The 21915-nt window shown below is 43.5% G+C and overlaps 1 protein-coding gene across 2 annotated transcripts in view; it reads left to right on the top strand.

Moving 5' to 3' along the window:
- The first annotated feature begins 400 nt into the window (after positions 1-400).
- Positions 401-21915, top strand: part of KIF3A (kinesin family member 3A) — a 38238-nt gene continuing 16723 nt past the window's right edge. For both annotated transcript variants that reach the window (XM_077823576.1, XM_077823577.1), the window contains exons 1-9: positions 401-528; positions 4153-4435; positions 5889-6033; positions 6328-6412; positions 8436-8541; positions 9687-9826; positions 10481-10678; positions 12876-13050; positions 17617-17727. In XM_077823576.1, the coding sequence (XP_077679702.1) occupies positions 523-528; positions 4153-4435; positions 5889-6033; positions 6328-6412; positions 8436-8541; positions 9687-9826; positions 10481-10678; positions 12876-13050; positions 17617-17727 (1249 nt within the window). In that variant the 5' untranslated portion in view covers positions 401-522. The remainder of the gene's footprint in view (positions 529-4152; positions 4436-5888; positions 6034-6327; positions 6413-8435; positions 8542-9686; positions 9827-10480; positions 10679-12875; positions 13051-17616; positions 17728-21915) is intronic.

The raw sequence follows: 21915 nt of genomic DNA, 5'->3' as shown, positions 1-21915 counted from the left end.
CCCTAGATCAGTACTCATGAATGATTAGTTAATTAGCACTAATTATTATTAATGATGCAATATGGTGACGACAGTTGCTGCTCCAGGAGGCTGCTTTTGGATCCAGCCTCCACTCTGGGCTGCGTTTGGCCCCGTCCCAGCCCGGTCCGGCCCGGCCCCCAACCTCAGCAGAGCCAAAGCCCCCGAAGCACCGGGCGCGGCTGCTGCAGTGAGGCCGCTTCGCCCAGCCCCTGCCTCTCCCCTCATTGGCTGGAACCCTGCACCAATGGCCGCGCGGGGGGTAGAGGCGCCCCACCCTATCCCCAAGCCCATTGGTTGAGCGTCCTCCGCATGGCGCAGGGGTTAGCTGAGCGCCCAGTCACTCACGCGTGGAGGTGGGGCCAGGAGCGGCAGGCGCCGCGGCTCTCGCGCCCCTGTTATTGTTACACTGTAGCGGGTTCGGGGTTACGCTGAGCCCGCCCTTCCCCTTCGGGCGGAGAAGCTGGGTGCGGACCGGAGCCGCCCCGCAGGGACTCGCTCAGGATGCCGGTGAGGATCCAGACCCGGCCCGCTGTCCCGCCTTCCCCATCGCTACGGAGTGTTGTGCCGTTGCTAGGGTGGCGCGGGGCCTGGGAGCAGCGGGGAGCCTGGGCCGGCTGGGGGGGGGCATGCGGGGTACGGGGGGGGGAGTGGATCTGGGGTCGAGGCCTGGCATTGGGGGATGGAGCGCAGGGTACGGGGGGCCTTAGACCGGGGAGGGGGGACTGAGGAGAGGGGCCTGGCATGGGGTGGGGGTGGAGTGCGAGGTACAGGGGGGCTCTGGGCTGGATCTGGGGAGTGGGTCTGAGGTCGGGGCCTGGCATTGGGGGGTGGAGTGTAGGGTACAGGGGGCCTCTGGGCTGGGTCTGAGGTTGGGGCCTGGCATTGGGGGGGTGGAGTGTAGAGTACGGGGGAGGCTCTGGGCTGGGTCTGGGGAGTGGGTCTGAGGTTGGGGCCTGGCACTGAGGGATGGAGTATAGTGGGGCTCTGGGCTGGGTCTGTGGAGCAGGTCTGGGATCATGGGCCTGGCATTGAGAGATGGAGTGCAGGGTACGGGAGGGTCTGGCCTGAGAGTGGTGCCCACTTGGAGGTGAAGGATGCAGAGGGGCCCTGGTAAAGTGCTTGTCTCTGGGTAGCTTGTGTTGGATGTCCTAGGCTCACGGTGCAGGAAGGCTCTGGAGCCCTTAGGTTTGGGGCCCTAGGCCTAGGGTTCACGGTGTAGGCAGGTGCTGATCGGGTGTAACAGGGATGGTGCTGGCCTGGGGTGTTGCTGAGTACTGGGATCTGAGAGAAGGGAAGGGCAGAGAAGTGCTAGACAAAGGTGGTGGTTGAAGTTTGACACAGGGAAGCTTAAATCATGTGCATTTATAAGCAGGCAGGATGCTTTTATAATGAATAGGCCTGGTGGGTGGTGGAAGATCTGGGCAATATTCTGCTATTGCTTCGAATCATATCCTATTTTGTAACTAAGTTCCTCCACGCCAATTGCTGTGTTTAGTATATTATATGTTTTTTACTAATAGTTCTGTATGCAAACAAATCTCACAGTTCAGTGCATAAACTGGTTGTTGCAGGGTTCAGAAAGGGAATTTCTTCCACACCTCAAATAGATTATTGTACAATGAAAGTGTAGAGATTTTTCGCACCTTCTTCTGAAGCATTGGATAGTGCTAGATACTAGGCTTCTTGAGTGAGTGGTTTGTATCTAGTATGGCAAATACTATATTCCTATTACTGGATTGCAGAACATGCATATTTCAATTTATTATGGATAGTAACACACTGTTGTGCCTCCTATGGTCTCTATTTGTTGTTCACAAAGTCATCCTGATTGTTGTGCACATTTATTACGATCAACCTGAGCTTCTAATGGTGATAAGGCTATTTTTGGCTTGCTTTTTTTTTTTTTTAAGGTGATATGTTTCCTAGGCCCAAAATGCCTGCCTTTCCAATACTCTTTGACAGGTGCTTTTGGTAATCTATGCAGCCACAATGATTGGTGCCGCATGTACTGTCTGATGTATGCTCTGCAATTTATTTTTCTTCATATGATGAAATCTCAACTAGTTACAGATTTTTTTTTTTTTTTTATGTTAGGGAGCTAGAGAGTTCAAGGAATTTCAAAGTACGTGATATTCACTGTAGCAGAGAACTACTGATCTGCAGTCCTTACCATTGTCTAATAGTAATGGTTCAGTTAAATAATAAGGTTTCTCCTTATGACTGGATTGCAGACAGAGGACCTGCAAGTTTTTAGCCTTGTTGAGTCTATCTCCACTTAAAGTCTTTACTTTTAGACTCCTCTGCTGACTCTGAACTGCAATATATAACCTAAAGTAACTGTTACATTTGCCCACCCTGTGGCTCTTACTAGGTTTAGTCTTTGGTGATAAGATTTTTGATCTAATTTACTTATAAGGCCCCTATTAGCTTGGCATGTGAGCTCTTTATAAGTATTTCAGACTAGAAATAGAAATCTTTCTCTTCCCAACTTATAGGAGAGATAGCATGATTAATATATAGGGATTTTCTTTTTTAAAATGCTCTGCCTACATGTTGTGTTCCGATGCCAGTATGCTTAATTTGGAATGCTGAGTTTACTGATCATTCTTATCCCTTGTGGAAATACCCTCCATAGGCTAGGTTCAACTGCTCAGAAAGCTGTGTTTCTCACCCTTCTCTTATTGGTTAGTGGTTTCATTGTTCCAGTGGAATGTAACAGTAACCAGTTTAACAATCTGAGGACAGATGCCCTTGGTTGAGTGGGGAATGTTATACAAGAAGAATGTTCTTTTGAAGCTACTTCCTTCTCCTCAGTCTTACTGGGTTCAGCTTTAGCCAGTTTTTCATCTGAGTGCTGATCGCCAGTATTATTTAACTAGTTCTCCGAATGGCTTCATAAAGAGTAATGGGAGAAGGGACTGAGTCTTGTGGAGTGATGCAGGTGACGTCTTTGGAGATGGAGGAACTGTTGCCCGTTATAACCCACTTGTTTTGTAGGCCATATCAGGGAGTGTCTCTTACTGCTGGTCCTATGATGGAACAATAATTGATCACCCATTCAACAGGATGAGTACGTGTACTTCTCTTGTCTGTGGGCTGGAGGAGCTCATCTACCAGCAGAACAAATGCTGCCTCAGTAGTGCTTTGGCCTAAAGCTTGACAGCAATCCAGAATATTGGCTGCTGACTAGTAGCAAAAAAAACAAACAAACCCCACTCTCGAAATGCTAACATCCTGATTAGCTTGCTTAGCAAAAGTTAGATGCTGGCTGGTAGTTAGCAACCTCTGTAGCATCAAGCGATAGGGTTTTTTGTACTGACTGGGCAATTGTAAGTATTAAGATGAGTGATAGATGTCTTTCATCAGCAGTTTTCAACCTCAAATTGTGTAACAGTTGGCTTACAATTCATATTTCAAAATTCTTGATGGCAGAATAGAAAACTTTCATGTATTTTAGGAGTATATGAAAAACCCAGCACCCCAAATATGGTCCCCCAAGTTACACTTGAAGTAGAACTGAACGAAGTGTGTATATGGACTTTTTGCAAATATTCACTTCAAAAGAAATATCTGTTTGATTGTGTTCATGACCCTTCTGTATTTGAATTCTGGGAATGTTCAAGCTTACATGTGTTATTAGTGTACATAGTTGCAAAATGTGAATATTCAAAATCAAATGTTTAACAGTATATTTGATTGTAAAATCTGCAGTTTGTGTTCATTACTTACTTACATCTTTCAATCAGGGACTAAAAACAATATCAATGTAACTAAACAGTACAGTGAACATGTTTTCAAATGAACAAATATTTTCAACAAAGCGTGCGAGCGAAGAATCATTTGTTGAAATTCACAAATCTTGAATGACTAATACATTTGAATTTCACAAACCATGTACAACTTGTGAACAGAAAAAGGTTAATTTAATCAAATTAGTTCTTTGTTGCACTTTATTCTGTTAGCTCCAGTTGTAAATCAGTCGTGTTCTGAACACTTAGGCCCCTGATCCTGCAAAGACTTGCTCGTACTTAAATATATGTAATATAATTACTCAGTGTGTACATTTAAGCACATCTGTACATCTTACACTGTAACACATGAAGATGTTTATTTTGTTTTTCATGTGTGTAGATCAACAAATCTGAGAAGCCGGACAAGCCTGAGAGCTGTGATAATGTCAAGGTTGTTGTCCGATGCCGACCTTTCAATGAAAGAGAGAAAGTAATGTGCTACAAGATGGCAGTTAATGTGGATGAAATGAGGGGAACCATTACTGTTCATAAAACAGACTCTTCCAACGAACCTCCAAAGACATTTACATTTGATACAGTTTTTGGACCAGAGAGTAAACAGCTTGATGTCTATAACTTAACTGCGAGACCAATTATTGACTCTGTTCTGGAAGGATACAATGGTAAGTCCCTTATTGTCCTAAAAATTAAGGATCCCTTATGCTGTCAAAATTCCATCTGATTTTAGTAAGAGTTTATCTGAAGAAAGACTGCAGGTAAAAGCACCATATCATTCATATAGTTAACAATAACCTCGTTTTACTTAAAATAGAAAATCCAATAAGGGTATTCACAATTCTGAGTTCCCTGTTGCCAGTGGTTGTGCTTCTATAACTGGTAACAGATAATTATCAGTTACATTGTGAGCATCAGGTACTGGCAAGGTTAGTGGGCCAAACATCTCAACTACTTTTTTCTATTTGTAAAGGATTTGCATTTTATTTATCTTTTTAGCACACCCAGGTTCTCGAGTGCTTTTCTTCTTGTAAAATATCAGTAGCCCTGCATGTGTGAGCAACTCTGCAGTAACAACTTGGCATGTATGTATAATGGAAGAAAAATGTTGGTAAGGAAATAAATGGTTTCCAAATAGACAGTTATAAATAATAGTAAGTTGCAAAGATTTTAAAGATCTAGGAGAAATACTTCATTTGTATCGGGGTAAGTATAGGTGTAAAATATAAGAAGTTTCCTGAAGTTTAAATGCTAAGACAAAAGCTTTGTTAAGGCTGTGTGTAAAGGTAGAGTAGAATTAAGTGTCTGTTTTTGGCCAGGGGTTTTTTGTAGCTGCAACAAAGCAAAAATCTGACTTAGGAGCCAAACTTATTTTTGCAATACTTGGGTCCATGATTCTGGTAAGTCTTTCTGATACAAGTGAAGGAGGACGTTTCATGCCTCGCAGATTGGTGATGTAATCCAAATTGTAAATGATTCTGAAAATCTGTATCCTGGTTTGTGAAATGCCCATGTGTGGGGCCTATGCTGAATCAGTTTGAGGTTGCTACAGCTGTGGTTGAGGGAATGCTGATGCCCACCCATGGGGAGTGGCCCTGAGGCAGGTTGACACCATTCTGTAGCCAGTTACCCTTTTGAAAAGAAACTTATGTTTCTGTCTTAACAGGTTTGTACATATTTCGGAACATGAGTTACCTTTGTCTAGTTAATTACTTTTCTTTGCCTTTGTACAAGACAAAGATTGAAATAATCTACTTTTTAAATTTAAAGGAAACTAGTAAATGTGCCTGAACGAAGAGTCATTCATTCTACATTTCCATATTTGTTCTCCCTGTTAATAAATACATTATTGATTGGCCTAGCTCTGACGGTTTGTGTGAGACATATTCCTAGAGCCGTTGTGCTTGACTGAAATAACACATTAGTCCTTTGTGATAGTTCAGCCCTGTTTGCAAAGACTGTACAACACTTACATTTCCTGTAAGCCTGTACAGTGTGTATTGGAAAATCTGGAAAGTTCTAACTCATTGTTGCTGGTGGTTTTGGTAGTGCCAAGGTAATGATTAAAAACTGCCATCTTTGGTATTACGATTCATTATAAATATTTTTCTTGTACTGCAGGCACCATCTTTGCATATGGACAGACTGGCACAGGCAAAACTTTTACCATGGAAGGTGTACGAGCTGTTCCTGAACTTAGAGGAATCATCCCCAATTCATTTGCCCATATATTTGGTCACATTGCAAAGGCAGAGGGGGACACAAGGTGAACAAATTTTCTTCCTTTGCCTCACCCCCGTCCCCGAGACAAGCAAAAGATTGAAGCACAAACTTTCAGACATCTTGGGTAAAATCCTGACCCTGTTAAAATCAATGTGAGTTTTGCCACTGACTTAATTGTGGGCCAGGATTTCACCTCTTGTGCTTAAGCACATCTTCGTTTATGAATCAGTAAGCTGTCAGTTTGTATTAGTACTCTGCATATTTTCTTTGTACACTGAGATCAAACCAGTTACATTTAACAAATATTTCAGTTTATAAATGACTTTTTCAATCTTAGATTTTTGGTTCGAGTGTCTTACTTGGAAATTTACAATGAAGAAGTACGTGACCTGCTCGGAAAAGACCAGACACAGAGGCTAGAGGTGAGGATGGAGTGTTTTGAATCACTGACATTTTGCATTTTAAAGGAACAAATTGTCTCTTCAAGAGGAACTGAGTATTAAAAGAACAGACAGACCTTGGAGGGGAAGAAAAGTTTTCCTTAGACCTTTTGCCGCTATCAATATTTTGCCTTTTCTCATTTCTTCTTCTCACTTAACCTTTAGTCTAGTAATGTAACATTATTTCCCTCACACTCTAGACTAATTCCCCTTAGGAGAATCTGGGGAAGAATAGCTGAAAATATTCAAAATACAAAAACATTCTAGTCAGTACCTGTATTGCTGTCAAATGAACTCAGTGACCAAAGTGCCTTTGTCCTTTACACTGGTGCTTTTCCTGTGATTCCCTCCAGGGAACTTCTCCCACTTTTATGGCCAGTTTTCTCACAGTCTTATCATCATCCCAAAGACTTTTGGGAGCTCCCTGACAGACTGTCTGTAGATCGCTCAGTGAGTTATGAGCCTGTTTATAAGAGCCAACAGTTTGCAGGGTGGTATATTTACTCTCTGGTTCTAGACCAGTGGTTTTCAATCTTTTCATTTGCAACCCCTAAAAAAATTTCAAATGGAGGTGTGGATACCTTTGGACATCTTAGACATAGTCTATAGATCCCAAGGGGTCCAGCAACCATGGGTTGAAAACCACTGTTCTCTGGTAATTACAGCCTTTCATGGACCCTTTAGACATAGTCTGCAGACCCCCAGGCTGTAAACCAGGGGTCTCAAACTCAAATGACCACGAGGGCCACGTGAGGACTAGTGCATTGGCCCGAGGGCCGCATCGCTGACACCCCACCATCGCTGTCCCTGCCCCTCTCTCCACCCCTTCCCTGCCTCCATTCCAACCTATTCCCTGAAGTCCCCACCCCAACTCCCCCTCCCCGCCCACAGGCGGTGCAGGAGAGATTGGGGGTGCAGGCTCCAGCCTGGCGCCGCTTACTTAGAGCAGTGCCAGGGTGGCAGCAGCATGCACTGGGGCCAGGGCAGGGTCCCTGCCTGCCGGCCTCGGCCCCGCACCGGGAAGCAGCTGGAACCATGTCCCTGTGGCCGGGGAATGGGGGGCACAGGGCTCTGTGTGCTGCCTTGTGGCTCCTCCAGGTACCTCCCCCAAAGCTCCCATTGGCTGCAGTTCCCCGTTCCTGGCCAATGGGAGTTGCGGGGGGCAGTGCCTGGAAGCCAGGGCAATGCACGGAGCCCTCTGTCCCCAACCCCCTCCCTGGGCCGCAGGGAAGTTGTGCCGGCTGTTTCAGGGAGCAGCACGGGGCCACGGGGGGGCAATCCCGCCAGCTGGATCCGGCCCATGGGCTGTAGTTTGCCCACCCCTGGCCTAGAGGTAGGCCGGTGGGGTGCGGGCTGCTTGGCGGTCTGCAGGAAATAACCCCGCGGGCTGCGTGTTTGAGACCCCTGCTCTAAACCATGGCTCTTTAGCTGACTTCACAAAAACTCTTCCCAGGGCTAGGAGAAAAGATGTGGGCATCTGTACAGAATAGGAGAGTGGCATGTGGGGTATGTTGTTCAGTTATTGTAGCAATGCCTTGAAACCTTTGTTTGAAGTACTTCTCTTGAGAGAAGAAATAAGAGATGGACAAGCCAGCTTTTTATTTATTAAATACTTCAGAAATTCTCAGTGGTCTCTGGGGCCAGGAAACAGTTGATTAGACCAAGTGCTTTCTCTGCCTCTGAATGTGTTGTGCCTACTCCCCTCTCTGAACCCCTCTTTACGATCTCTGTGGAGATTTGAGGCTTCCTCCTGATTGGTGTTCCCTCCATTTGATTTGCCTTGGGAGAAGGGGCAGTAGAAGGCTACAACACTCTTGATCCATAGGCTTGTATGGTTCTGATAAGTCATGCTTGTATAGAACAGAAACTATGCTTCTAGAAATAGCAGTACACTAGTGCATTACATTATGATAACTGGTATATGCGAATACTACAGAGAACAGCTTCCAAAAATACTCTCTGTGCACCTCCTGGAAGTGCCCAAACAAATCTGTTTCTTGTTTAGGTTAAAGAGAGACCTGATGTGGGAGTTTATATCAAAGATCTTTCAGCTTATGTTGTAAACAATGCAGATGATATGGATAGAATCATGACACTAGGCCACAAAAACCGTAAGTAGCACTCATTATTAGGGTTTTAAACTCTTGTCCAGAGCACAGTTTAGTGTAGCACTATGCATTGCCAGGTAGACAGCTGACTTTCGGACCTGGGTACAGTCTTCACAACTCTTCAGGAACAGCACTCTCAGCTGAGCAGTGAGAGGGATGACTCCTTGCTAAGTCCTGTGATTCAGAAGCAGCCAATGAAGGTAGGACAGGCCCTATACAGCAGCTTTTCTTGGCTGGAAGGCTTGTTCCAATGTGGAGTCTTGATGGTGTGAGACAGGGTGTGAGAGTGGGGCTGTAACTGAGCTTGTGAGACTTCAGCAAAGCAAGAGGAGACCACTGGGACTCCTAGTGGGTCTTGAACTTGCCCATTCATTCTCCTTTTCTTCCTCTCACCTTTGCCCAGCTGAGAAACATTAGACCAGTGTTGTGCTCTGTAGTATTGTAAACTGGTGATGCGATTGCATGTTTTCTCGGAGCAACAAAACAGCTCATTTTAACATCCAGGACACTTTCTGAATGAAGTACTATAGGTTAATGTACAAATCAAGCAAGGGTTAATGACTGTCACTGCCACTACATTGAAAACTGCAATATTTTTACTACTCGTAAACACAACTCAATCAGCCAGGATTAATGGTCTGACCCTAATGGGTACTGAGCATCATCTCTCTTGGATTTGCAGTCTTTGCTAGGTCAGTTGTATTTTCCAAAGGAGATGAATGGGTGTGAGGCTGCCTAGTGCCTTTTGGGATTGGGCCTTGAAAGGCATATGCAGAGATACAGCTAGAAGCAAAACCTCTGCTTGTCTTTCAAATGATTGCACGTCCGGACTAAAGATGAATGCTGCAATTTCAAGCCCAGAAAAAAATTCCTTCACCACAGGGTCTGAGGGGAGATGCATCACTCTTATTAGCAGCATCAGAATCACTGCAAAATGTTGGGTGTTACAGCTGAGATAATTATTCTACACTAATTATTAAGTCTTGTCATTTTCTGAAGTTAAACAAGAAATGCATTTAGTTCTTTTAAGTAAGATTATAAAAACTGTAAATTATAACTGCTTTGTGGCCTCTTTGTTTTCAGATTAGGGACTGTTTTACTTTATAGTTCATTGTTAATTCTGATGTTTTTGGGTCTCTTAACTAAAGGTTCTGTTGGTGCCACTAATATGAATGAGCACAGCTCCCGTTCCCATGCCATCTTCACTATTACCATTGAATGCAGCGAGAAAGGTGTTGATGGAAACATGCATGTTCGTATGGGCAAGCTGCACCTTGTAGATCTAGCTGTAAGTAGTAATGTGCAGATCTAACAAAATGCTAGTTGTGGGATGGTTACTGATTGTTATGCTGGACCCTTAACAAGACAGGGAAAAGGCACTGCCCCTCCCTGAAAGAGCTTACGATGTAAGGCCCAGATGCAGTAAGAGTTTCTGTGGGGACAGACTGCTGTGGAACCCAATTTAAATCAATGCAATTCTGCCTGAATGCAAAGATCTGCCTATGTGAAATAAATTGCAGGATTGGGGCCTTCCTTAGACATGCATAACTTTCCCAGTGGAGAGGATGGCCGAGGGAGGACAAGGGATAAAATAGTCAAATTTTTGAGGTCGCTCAAGTGTGTTATGTGCATCTAGATGGTTCCATTACATTTTTTTTCTTGTAAAAGTGTAATTGTTTATAAGTTACTAGATGTTTCTTTTCCCTCATATCCATTGATTGGGGGAATCAGAAGATCATATTTAAAAACTTACCATTAGGGTGTTGTGTATTAGCTACAGTTTGTTTTTCTAAAATAAATGTTTGTATATGAGAATGGTACATTCCATTTTTCCAGCTATGTCTCTTTGTGTTTCAGTGCTACCATGAGTCTAAAGATTCCATTAAGACCTGCTTGACCCTGTCCTTTCACCCTCTAAATACCTGTGTATTCCTTTCACCAGGGATCAGAAAGGCAGACAAAAACTGGAGCTACTGGGCAACGACTAAAGGAGGCCACAAAAATTAACCTTTCACTTTCCACTCTTGGGAATGTTATTTCTGCACTGGTGGATGGCAAGAGTACTCATGTGCCCTATCGTAACTCTAAATTGACTCGACTTCTTCAGGATTCCCTGGGGGGCAACTCAAAAACCATGATGGTAAGAATGGGATATGCCAAAGTTCAATGTCCCAGTAACCTGGTTTATATCTTTAAGGTGGAATTGAAGGAAAATTCTCATGGGAGTAGTTTGACGTTTGTATTTACCCTTTTTTATTTCAGGACTGTGCTCTTTCATCAGTGCATAGAAATGTAGGGCAGGAAGACCCCTTGAGAGGTCATTTAGTCCAACCCCTATGCTGAGGCAGGACCAAGAACCTAGGGCATCCCTAATATGTGTTTGTGCAACCTGTTCTTAAAATCCTTCAATCATGGTGCTTCCACAAGCTCCCTTGGAAGCCTGCTCTGGTGCTTACTATTCTTATAGTTAGAAAGTTTTCCCTAATATCTAACCTAAATCTCCCTTGCTGCAGGTTTAGCCCGTTACTTCTTGTTCTACTTTTAGTGGACGTGGAGAACAATTGCTCACTATCCTCTTTATAACAGCCCTTCACATATTTGAGACTTCTTTCAGCCCTCCTCAGTTTTCTTTTCTCAAGATTAAATATGCCCAGTTTTAACTTTTCCTCATAGGTAGGGCCCTACCAAAGTCATGGTCAATTTCATGGTTATAGGATTAAAACAATTATAAATTTCATTATTTCAGCCATTTAAATCTGAAATTTCAGGGTGTTGTAACAGTAGGTGTCCTGACCAAAAAAGGAGCGGGGGGGAGGGTTTGCAAGGTTACTGTAGGGGGGGTTGCGGTTCTGCTACCCTGACTTCTGCTCAGATGCTGGCAGCGGTGCTGCCTTCAGAGTTGGGCAGCTGGAGAGCATCAGCTGCTGGCCAGGAGCCCAGCTTTGAAAGCAGAAGCACTGCCAGCAGCAGCGCAGAAGTAAGGACGGCACGGTCTGGCTTTGCTACCCTGACTTCTGCGCTGTTGCTGGCAGGGCGCTGCCCTCAGAACTGGGCGCCCGGCCAACAGCTGCCACCCTCCGTCTGCCCAGCTCTGAAGGCAGCGTGGAAGTAAGGGTGGCAATACTGCAACCTCCCCCTAAAATAACCTTGTGACCCCCCCTCGAAACTCTGTTTTGGGTCAGGACCTCCAATTTGAGAAACGCTGGTTTTCTAAGTTCCCTCTAAGCCACGCAGCAGCCTATTAAGCGCTGCACGGGTGCTCAGGGCTGCGGCAGGGAGAGATGCCCCGGACCTGCTGCGGCCAGTGGAGAGGCGCCTATCCCACGGCCCTAGCCTCAGAGCTGCCTTGGGGAGAGATGCCTCTTCCCCCACCCCATCCCCAGCCCAGGTGCTGTTGCAGTGAGAGAGAGCTGGGGGGAGTCCTCTTCCTCCTTCCCTCTCTCTCTCCTTCCCTCCCGTAGTCCCGGAGCCTGCACCCAGAGTCAGAGCCCTCACCTCCCCATAACCCAATCCTCTGCCCCAGCCCTGAGCTCATCATCCCCAGCCCCACTTCTGAGCCCGCACCCTGAGCCCCCTCCCACACTCCAAACCCCTCAGCCCCACCCCTGCCACATGAATTTTGTTATGTACACAACCTCCATATTGTGCACATCATAAAATTCATTCCTCATACGCATGGGGAAAAATTAAAGGGAACGCTGCTGGTCTCCCTCATGAAATCTGTATAGTATAGGGTAAAAGCACACAAAAGATCAGATTTCACGGTCCACAACGTGTTTTTCATGGCCACAAATTTGGTAGGGCCCTACTCATAGGTCAGGTTTTCTAAACCTTTTGTCATTTTCTGTACCTCTTCTCTGGACTCTCCACTTTGGCACATCTTTCTTAAAATGTGGCACCCAAACTGGATCCAGTATTCCAGTTGGGGCCTCACCAGTACCTTATAAAGCAGTACAATTACCTCCTGTGTCTCTTGTATACAACAGTCCTGTTAACATACTCTCATCCTGTACAGCTTTTAGCCTTACATCTATCTGAACATAAAATTCACTTCATGGACATGGGAGGCTATAGACCAGAACAAGAGTACCCAGACGCATAGGGTCAAATGGAAGCTGTGCTTGTGCATCCCGTGGCAGGACTTTGTTCATGCTCTGGAGGCAGCAGAAAAGTACAGTTTGCAGGCAGAAAACTACAGTAAGGGATTTGCAGTACAGGGCGTGGGTCTGTTTTTACATTTCCTGGTCTTGCAATTCCTTGTATTTGTGTCATTCAAGCTTTTACGTAGTGCTAAATCCCATCTACACAAGTAACTCCTTTTTTTTTTTATGTAACAGTGTGCAAATATTGGTCCGGCAGACTATAATTATGATGAGACTATCAGCACACTCAGGTATGCCAACCGTGCCAAAAACATCAAGAATAAGGCCAGAATTAATGAAGATCCCAAGGATGCCTTGCTCCGTCAGTTTCAAAAAGAAATTGAAGAGCTTAAAAAAAAGCTGGAGGAAGGTAACTTCCCTTGTTCCTAATAATGTTCTCTGTACCTTCAGGTTATTCTGTTCCTGTATCACACGTCTCCTTTTTAAAGACTTACCATGGTCTGCTTTTCAGGAGTTTTGTAATAACATCTGAAGTCCCCATGCTTTTACATACGAGTTTGTTACATTAGTCTCAAGTAAAAAGAAGAAACCCCAAAATCACCCATAAATAGAAATAGATGGCATGCACGTATTTCTATGCTGAATGCAAGCTAGAGCTTTTCTTCAGTTAAGTATTGGATTTGTCCACTAGATGGTATTTAGAGCTAATATAAGCTAGCAGATTTCATCTTTTCTTTTCTCCTTGGTTTAGGTTTGGATGTGACCTATATATAATTGAAATGTACTAATTTTAAAAGTCTCATAGAATTATAGAATATCAGGGTTGGAAGGGAGCTCAGGAGGTCATCTAGTCCAACCCCCTGCTCAAAGCAGGACCAATCCCCAACTAAATCATCCCAGCCAGGGCTTTGTCAAGCCTGACCTTAAAAATATCTAAGGAAGGAGATTCCACCACCTCCCTAGGTAATGCATTCCAGTGTTTCACCACCCTCCTAGTGAAAAAGTTTTTCCTCATATCCAACCTAGACCTCCCCCACTGCAACTTGAGACCATTACTCCTTGTTCTGTCATCAGCTACCACTGAGAACAGTCTAGATCCAGCCTCTTTGGAACCCCCTTTCAGGTAGTTGAAAGCAGCTATCAAATCCCCCCCTCATTCTTCTCTTCTGCAGACTAAACAATCCCAGTTCCCTCAGCCTCTCCTCATAAGTCATGTGTTCCAGTCCCCTAATAACTTTTGTTGCCCTCCGCTGGACATTTTCCAATTTTTCCACATCTTTCTTGTAGTGTGGGGCCCAAAACTGGACACAGTACTCCAGATGAGGCTTCACCAATGTCGAATAGAGGGGAACGATCACGTCCCTCGATCTGCTGGCAATGTCCCTACCTATACATCCCAAAATGGCATTGGCCTTCTTGGCAACAAGGGCACACTGACTCATATCCAGCTTCTCGTCCTCTGTAACCCCTCGGTCCTTTTCTGCAGAACTGCTGCCGAGCCATTCGGTCCCTAGTCTGTAGCGGTGCATTGGATTCTTCCGTCCTAAGTGCAGGACTCTGCACTTGTCCTTGTTGAACCTCATCAGATTTCTTTTGGCCCAATCCTCCAATTTGTCTAGGTCCCTCTGTAACCTATCCCTACCCTCCAGCGTATCTACCTCTCCTCCCAGTTTAGTGTCCTCTGCAAACTTGCTGAGGGTGCAATCCACACCATCCTCCAGATCATTAATGAAGATATTGAACAAAACCGGCCCTAGGACCGACCCTTGGGGCACTCCACTTGATACCGGCTGCCAACTAGACATGGAGCCATTGATCACTACCCGTTGACCCCGATAATCTAGCCAACTTTCTATCCACCTTATAGTCCATTCATCCAGTCCATACTTCTTTAACTTGATGGCAAGAATACTGTGGGAGACCGTGTCAAAAGCTTTGCTAAAGTCAAAGAACAACACGTCCACCGCTTTCCCCTCATCCACAGAGCCAGTTATCTCGTCATAGAAGGCAATTAGATTAGTCAGGCATGACTTGCCCTTGGTGAATCCATGCTGACTGTTCCTGATCACTTTCCTCTCCTCTAAGTGCTTCAGAATTGATTCCTTGAGGACCTGCTCCATGATTTTTCCAGGGACTGAGGTGAGGCTGACTGGCCTGTAGTTCCCAGGATCCTCCTTCTTCCTTTTTTAAAGATGGGCACTACATTAGCCTTTTTCCAGTCGTCCAGGACTTCCCCGGATCGCCATGAGTTTTCAAAGATAATGGCCAATGGCTGCAATCACATCCGCAAACTCCTTTAGCGCTCTCTGATGCAGCACATCCTGCCCTATGGGCTTGTGCTCGTTCAGCTTTTCGAAATAGTCCCAAACCACTTCTTTCTCCATAGAGGGCTGGTCACCTCCTCCCCATGCTGTGCTGCCCAGTGCAGTAGTCTGGGAGCTGACCTTGTTCATGAAGACAGAGGCAAAAAAAGCATTGAATACATTAGCTTTTTCCACATCCTCTGTCACTAGGTTGCCTCCCTCATTCAGTAAGGGGCCCACACTTTCCTTGACTTTCTTCTTGTTGCTGACATACCTGAAGAAACCCTTCCTGTTACTCTTAACATCTCTAGCTAGCTGCAACTCCAGGTGTAATTTGGCCTTCCTGATTTCACTCCTGCATCCCCGAGCAATATTTTTATACTCTTCCCTGGTCATTTGTCCAGTCTTCCACTTTTTGTAAGCTTCTTTTTTGTGTTCAAGATCAGCAAGGATTTCACTGTTAAGCCAAGCTGGTCGCCTGCCATATTTACTATTCTTTCTACACATTGGGATGGTTTGTCCCTGTAACCTCAGTAAAGATTCTTTAAAATACAGCCAGCTCTCCTGGACTCCTTTCCCCCTCATGTTATTCTCCCAGGGGATCCTGCCCATCAGTTCCCGAAGGGAGTCAAAGTCTGCTTTTCTGAAGTCCAGGCTCCGTATTCTGCTGCTCTCCTTTCTTCCCTGTGTCAGGATCCTGAACTCAACCATCTCATGGTCACTGCCTCCCAGGTTCCCATCCACTTTAGCTTCCCCTACTAATTCTTCCTGGTTTGTGAGCAGCAGGTCAGGAAGAGCTCTGCCCCTAGTTGGTTCCTCTAGCACTTGCACCAGGAAATTGTCCCCTACACTTTCCAAAAACTTCTTGGATTGTCTGTGCACCGCTGTATTGCTCTCCCAGCAGATATCAGGGTGATTGAAGTCTCCCATGAGAACCAGGGCCTGCGATCTAGTAACTTCCGTGAGTTGCTGGAAGAAAGCCTCATCCACCTCATCCCCCTGGTCCGGTGGTCTATAGCAGACTCCCACCACGACATCACCCTTGTTGCTCACACTTCTAAACTTAATCCAGAGACACTCAGGTTTTTCTGCAGTTTCATACTTGAGCTCTGAGCAGTCATACTGCTCCCTTACATACAGAGCAACTCCCCCACCTTTTCTGCCCTGCCTGTCCTTCCTGAACCGTTTATATCCATCCATGACAGTACTCCAGTCATGTGAGTTATCCCACCAAGTCTGTTATTCCAATCACATCATAATTCCTTGACTGTGCCAGGACTTCCAGTTCTCCCTGCTTGTTTTCCAGGTTTCTTGCATTTGTGTATAGGCACTTGAGATAACTCGCTGATCGTCCCTCTTTCTCAGTATGAGACAGGAGCCCTGCCCTCTCGCGCGCTCCTGCTTCCTCCTCATTCATGTTATGTTAATGTTAGGCTGGGGACAAGTGCAAACTGGGGTTTTAAAAAGCATAATGACAAAGGGTTAAATGTTCTCCTTCTAGCAGAAAAAAGTGCTTGGGAAGGGAACAAATGCCTCTGAAACTATCAAACTGAACTTGTGGAGATGGCTTTTAAGTCTCCTTCTAAAGAATAAGGGGGTAAAGCTACAAAACCATATGGCTCCACAGGCTCTGTGAGCAACTGAGCCCTTCACATCCCACAAACAAGAATCAGCCTCTTCGTAGGTGGGGTCCTTGGCAGCGTATAGCCTGAGAGAGCAGAGCTATGATTCCATGTGTTTATACGGACACATCAGTATCCTACCGACTGTGGATAAGGGAGAAGGCACAGAGAAGGAGATTTCCACTCGGAAATCTTTTCAATCCGAGAGAGACATGGAAAGTACAGTAGTGTTCCCACCCACTGTTCTTAACCCATTATTTCAACCCCTGTTGAGTCCCTTTGCTAATTTTGGGCCCCGCACCGCAGAATAAATGCCTTGCAAATGGAAGTCTGATTAAAGCGTACAGCTCAAACTGACACTCATAGATGTAAGGATGCAGCTGTGCTATTCTTTTGAACTTTTACACTGAATTACATTTTAAAGTTCTGACAGACTTTGGTTTCAAATTGAAGTTGAAACATTAAAAATACCAAAGCATACCTTGGTTACAACAGAGAGTCATCTTTTCAGAAAACAACTGAGAGACTCTGGACAGTTTAAAAAAAACATCTATAGGCATAATGCTTAAAGTGTAAATATTTATTCCTTATGAACACTGTAGCCATTTTTCTCTGTATTTCAAACTTCATCTAAAGTGCTTAGAGGTAAAATAATACCTTGTTGGAGAATTGTAGCATAATAATGCTTAGCACTTGTGCTTTACAAATGCTGCAATATTAGACTCCAATCGCAAACTTTCTAAAATACGTAATTATAGGTAGAATTTTGGTATGTCAGCATATTTTGGAACTGGACTGTAAGCTTTAGTGAGATTGCTGGTTTAATATTTATCAGTTTTTATATGCTGAAAAAGAAACCTGTACCTATTACATGAGTAAACAAATGGAAAAACCCAGATCTTTCCCAAATTTGCATTGCCTGTACAGTCATTTAGTACCCGCTGCCAAGACACTGCTCAAATAAAGTTGAAGGTAGATAAAATGCTGCTGTTATAATTGTCTGATATGCTGTGAAAGAGAGTGCCTTGGAAACATATATTTGTGTTTTAGGGGAAGAGATATCTGGCTCTGATATCAGTGGTTCTGAAGATGAAGATGAAGAAGAAGAAGAAGATGATGGGGAGGTTGGAGAGGATGGGGAAAAGCGTAAAAAACGAAGGGGTAAGGTATTCGCATGCTCCAATTCTCTCGTCCTTAGTCGTCAAGAAGTTGACTCCGGAAATTTCTTTGCATGAAGGAATCAGTATGCAACTTTGCATAAGTATGAACTTAACTGAGACTGTAGTAAAGTTCTACTGCCCGCTGCAATTATCATGCCTCTTGTAGAAACGAAGCCATTTGAAGCAGTCAGTCTAGCTAGACTGCTATACCTTTATATAGCATCTGCTTCCACTTGGGTAGTTTTGCTTGTAGTAACTTTCTCTTACGTGGTGGTTCCCTGGTTACAGCAGGGTGGCCATGTATGGCTTGTTACTGTGCGCATGTCTATGAGACTGATAGCAAACCCACACAACAGAACTGCCTCTGGGATATGGAGTTGTGGGGAGGGAGTACGGTTGCCAATTTTGCTTCGCTGTATCCTGAAGGTGTCGTCACATGACATAATCGTTAATTAAAGATTAATCCTTGAATCCTGGAGACTCCAGGACAATCCTGGAGGGTTGGCAACCCTGGGAGGGAGAGTCTAACGAGCTGTCGCAAGGAGAGAGAGCAGTTTCTAAAAAAAAAACAAAAACAAAAAACAGGAAACTTAGTGGCCTTGTCTAATAAGAGCCTGCTGTGTATATGGAAGAGATGAAGGAACTCCCATTGATTTCTCTTTGCTGGGAGTAGAGACTGTAGGAATGGGCTCTAATATTACAAGCTAAATTCATCCTGTTCGTTAAACTATTTTTAGTGCTCAGACTTCTTTCCTGTCTGAAGTGTAGAATGTGTTTAAACAGAATTCCAGACTTAATGCTGGAAGGAATCTGTTACATTTGACTTGTCTTTCATTAGTGTCACAAATTGTCTGTTTTCTTCAGAGGGGCCCCAAGCTCAAATGCCAGTTTTAATTAACCTTTTTATGTTTAAAGGTTTACTCAGATGTAAAAAGTGCTTCTTGCCACAGCGAACTCCCAGAACTCTGTCCTGAGCCTAAATTCTGCAGCTTTCTCTACAATTTGTTTCATTGTTGGTGTTTAAGGAGGCTTCAGTCACATTACTGATGATCAGTATTGCAACATAATCGTATTTAAATCTACAGTATGATGTATGGTTTAAACAAGTCATTTCAAGCTTATGTGGGATTGTTTTTGATGGGTAATGTTCATGTTATAGCTGTTTATCGTGTTCAGTCAAGTTGCTGCTAGTGCTGTTGGCATGGTTACCTGGTGTGTTTTTTAAAATCCACAAGTGGCCTTTCTGTTTTGTTCACATGCTTTCAATTGGTTAGATGATTTTACTTTTACGTGTACTCGATGTTCATAATGGGTTATCAGCCCATAAGGGCAAAAAGTAGAATTGTTGTAACTGGTCTTCAGTACAATTACAGAAGTATCTCTGGGGCTGAAGTTCTGCTCTCGGATTAACTGGTGCAAATCCAGAAGGTTATCTGAGAGCAGAATTTAGCTCAGTGAAGTAATATGCCCTTCATTGTTAAGTACTATAAATCTTCAGCGTATGCCAGTTCAGAGGATTGTATGGTGCTATCTCCTGTCAATTACGATTCATTGATTCTAGAAATTCATTGCATATACCATTGTTTAATAGGTCTGTAGCCTAGCACTTGTCTCTTGTGCGAGGGTCATTTCTTGTGGCAAAAAAGCTGACCACCACTACTTATGTTGCTGCTTTAAACTAGTCGATTCCAAATAGCACAGTGAGTCAAGTGTTCTCTTGTGATTTAGTTACCTTCGTGACCTGATCAACAGGCTTCTTTTTAGTAACTGCCCCTTTGCAGGCAGGTATTATGACCCTTTATAGGACAAATCCTTCTTGGAGTCATGTGCCTGATAACAGAATGAATGGTGCATAATATTTTTTTCATAATCTGTAGAATTAAAGTGAAAATAGGCATGTGGGTCACTTTTCATTTTGAGCAATTACCCAATATGGCTAGTGATTTTTTGTTGTCTCATACTAGACATGGTCAGGATGGATTTTTGCTGAAATATGGTTGTTCTATAGCCTACATTTTAGAGTATACAATGGTGGCTCTACAGGAGTGAATCTAAGTGGGATCCAAGCAAATGCTTCCAAACATAAGTATTACTTTGCCTTTTCAAACCAGTTTGCTGGTTCTTCTGGGCTTCTTTGGATTTCTTTCTTTTGGAACTAATTTTTAGCTGCGTGTTTCTTCATATTCTTGTTCCTTCTTTCCTGGGTTTTCCGTGGGTCTTACTTTTTTGTTTTCCAGGCAGTAGCAGTACCAGTAGTTCAGACTCCACATGCTCTGTCATAGAGAAACCTCTGGATAAGTCCTTAACTAGTGAGTGGGAGCTCTTAAGTCGTTTAACAAAGCTTTGGCCTTTCCATAACCTGTGCACTCCATTTTGTAAATGCCACACTGCTCCCTGCCACTTTTTTTATTTAAGAGAAAAATGTGGGTTTATAAATTGGCTAAAGCATGCTTTTCTTTTGCTGCTTCCAAGCTTTAAACAATTGTTCAACGTGCAACTTAGCTTAATGTTTGAGAAAATGTAAGGCAAGTTAGTGCTTTGTTCGAGCTAACTGTAAAGAGAGGGGGGAAATAGCATGGAAAATCCAATTCCAGTTTTTGTTTCATTGGCTTCCTTCTTTATTGAGACATTGGCAGAGAACAAATCAGTGGAACAATCAAAATCTTACTTTAGATTTATAATCTGGAAAGGGGGCTAGATAGCATCTGATTAATTCACAGTCCTTTGATCTAAAGAGATCTGGATTCAGATCTTTAAGGGTGGCAAGTAAATGTGACTTGTCTATTGTGGAAAGATATCCAAGTCACTGTAAATCATCATTTGCTTGGGCATCATTGTCATTCTTTGTTCAGAGAAGGGGCCAATAGTCTGGATGAAGAAACTATTGGCTTAGTTGCCCCTGGCTCCAGGCAGGGCTTTTTGGTCCCCTTATAAACACCAGAATTAATTAATTAATGATGGCTGTTTTACTCAAAATATTCTTTAAAAGCCCTAATTCCAGATTGGTGGGAACTTTCTAACACTAGTTTGTATCTTACTTCTGCAAGCCCGAGTCACACTTTTCCCCTTTCTTAGGCAGAGAGAGGCTGATAGTTCATGGTGTTGATATCTTCTAGTTTTATCTAAAAAGGAGAGCTCCTTAGTTTCTAAACTGTTCATTTATTGGTGGTATTAACATTTTTCCACCAATAGTAAAATACAAAATCCCATTTACTTGTCACAGTCAAGAAGGCTTAAAATGTAAAAACCCTCTAGTGGTTTACTTTATTGGAGGCATTGAAATGCATTTGTTTTTCCAAACTTGCTTTTAACCAGAATATTTGGGTGTGGGCAAATCACTTAATGGCAAGTTGTCTACTGAAATACTTAGTTGGGGACCAGTCCACCTCCCATCAGTCAGTGAAGAGACTCCAATTTATTACGGTGGAAGTTGGCTCAGACCGTCAGTGGTAGAATAAACACTACTTGTTCTACAGTCAAAATAGTAATTGTCCTTATATGTTGTGTGGATCTTTTGCATGTCGTCTTCCTTCTGCATTATCTTTTTTCTTTTTCTTTTCCTGTTTCATTCTGATCACACCTGCTTGAATAACCAAAATTAGCCATATACCTCTATGGAAGCATCAGTTACTGCAAAATAACCTACTAATACCCTGTTTAATTGAACATAGAAATCTTGTGCTGAAATCCCATATGTGCAGTTGATCATATAAAACAAAGAATTGACTTGGAAATCTCGCTAAAATGCAAAGCAAGCTTTCTTTCTGTGTGCTAAGGTTTTACAGGTAAGGTAAAAAAAAATTGGCTACCTTGAAAACATAACTCAGTCTTACTTTAGGGTGGTAGGTGCCCGCTTGGATGTTTCTTAGGGCATGATCTTTGCGGCAGGCTCGTAATGTCATATATAGAATCTGCGTTATATTGAACTGAATAGGAGAATGCAAGAATGGTTTGAAGATTAATCTGAATATGCAAAAAAAAAGTATCCTTTGGTTCAGAAAATTTACTCTGGCCAACCATAAACCGTAACGCAAATATTTGCTTTAATGGCCTCTTATTTCTCAATGATTATTCTGCTGATTTTTTCTGTCTGTAGATGCAGATTTAGATTAATCCTTATACTGATACTGATGATCTTTATAACAAAACAATCAAGCAGTAATGTTTTTCTTTTTCCTCCCTTTTTTAT

The sequence above is a fragment of the Eretmochelys imbricata genome, chromosome 8, assembly GCF_965152235.1.
Source record: "Eretmochelys imbricata isolate rEreImb1 chromosome 8, rEreImb1.hap1, whole genome shotgun sequence".
Classification (NCBI taxonomy): Eukaryota; Metazoa; Chordata; order Testudines; family Cheloniidae; genus Eretmochelys; species Eretmochelys imbricata.
This window is presented reverse-complemented; position numbering and strand designations above follow the sequence as displayed.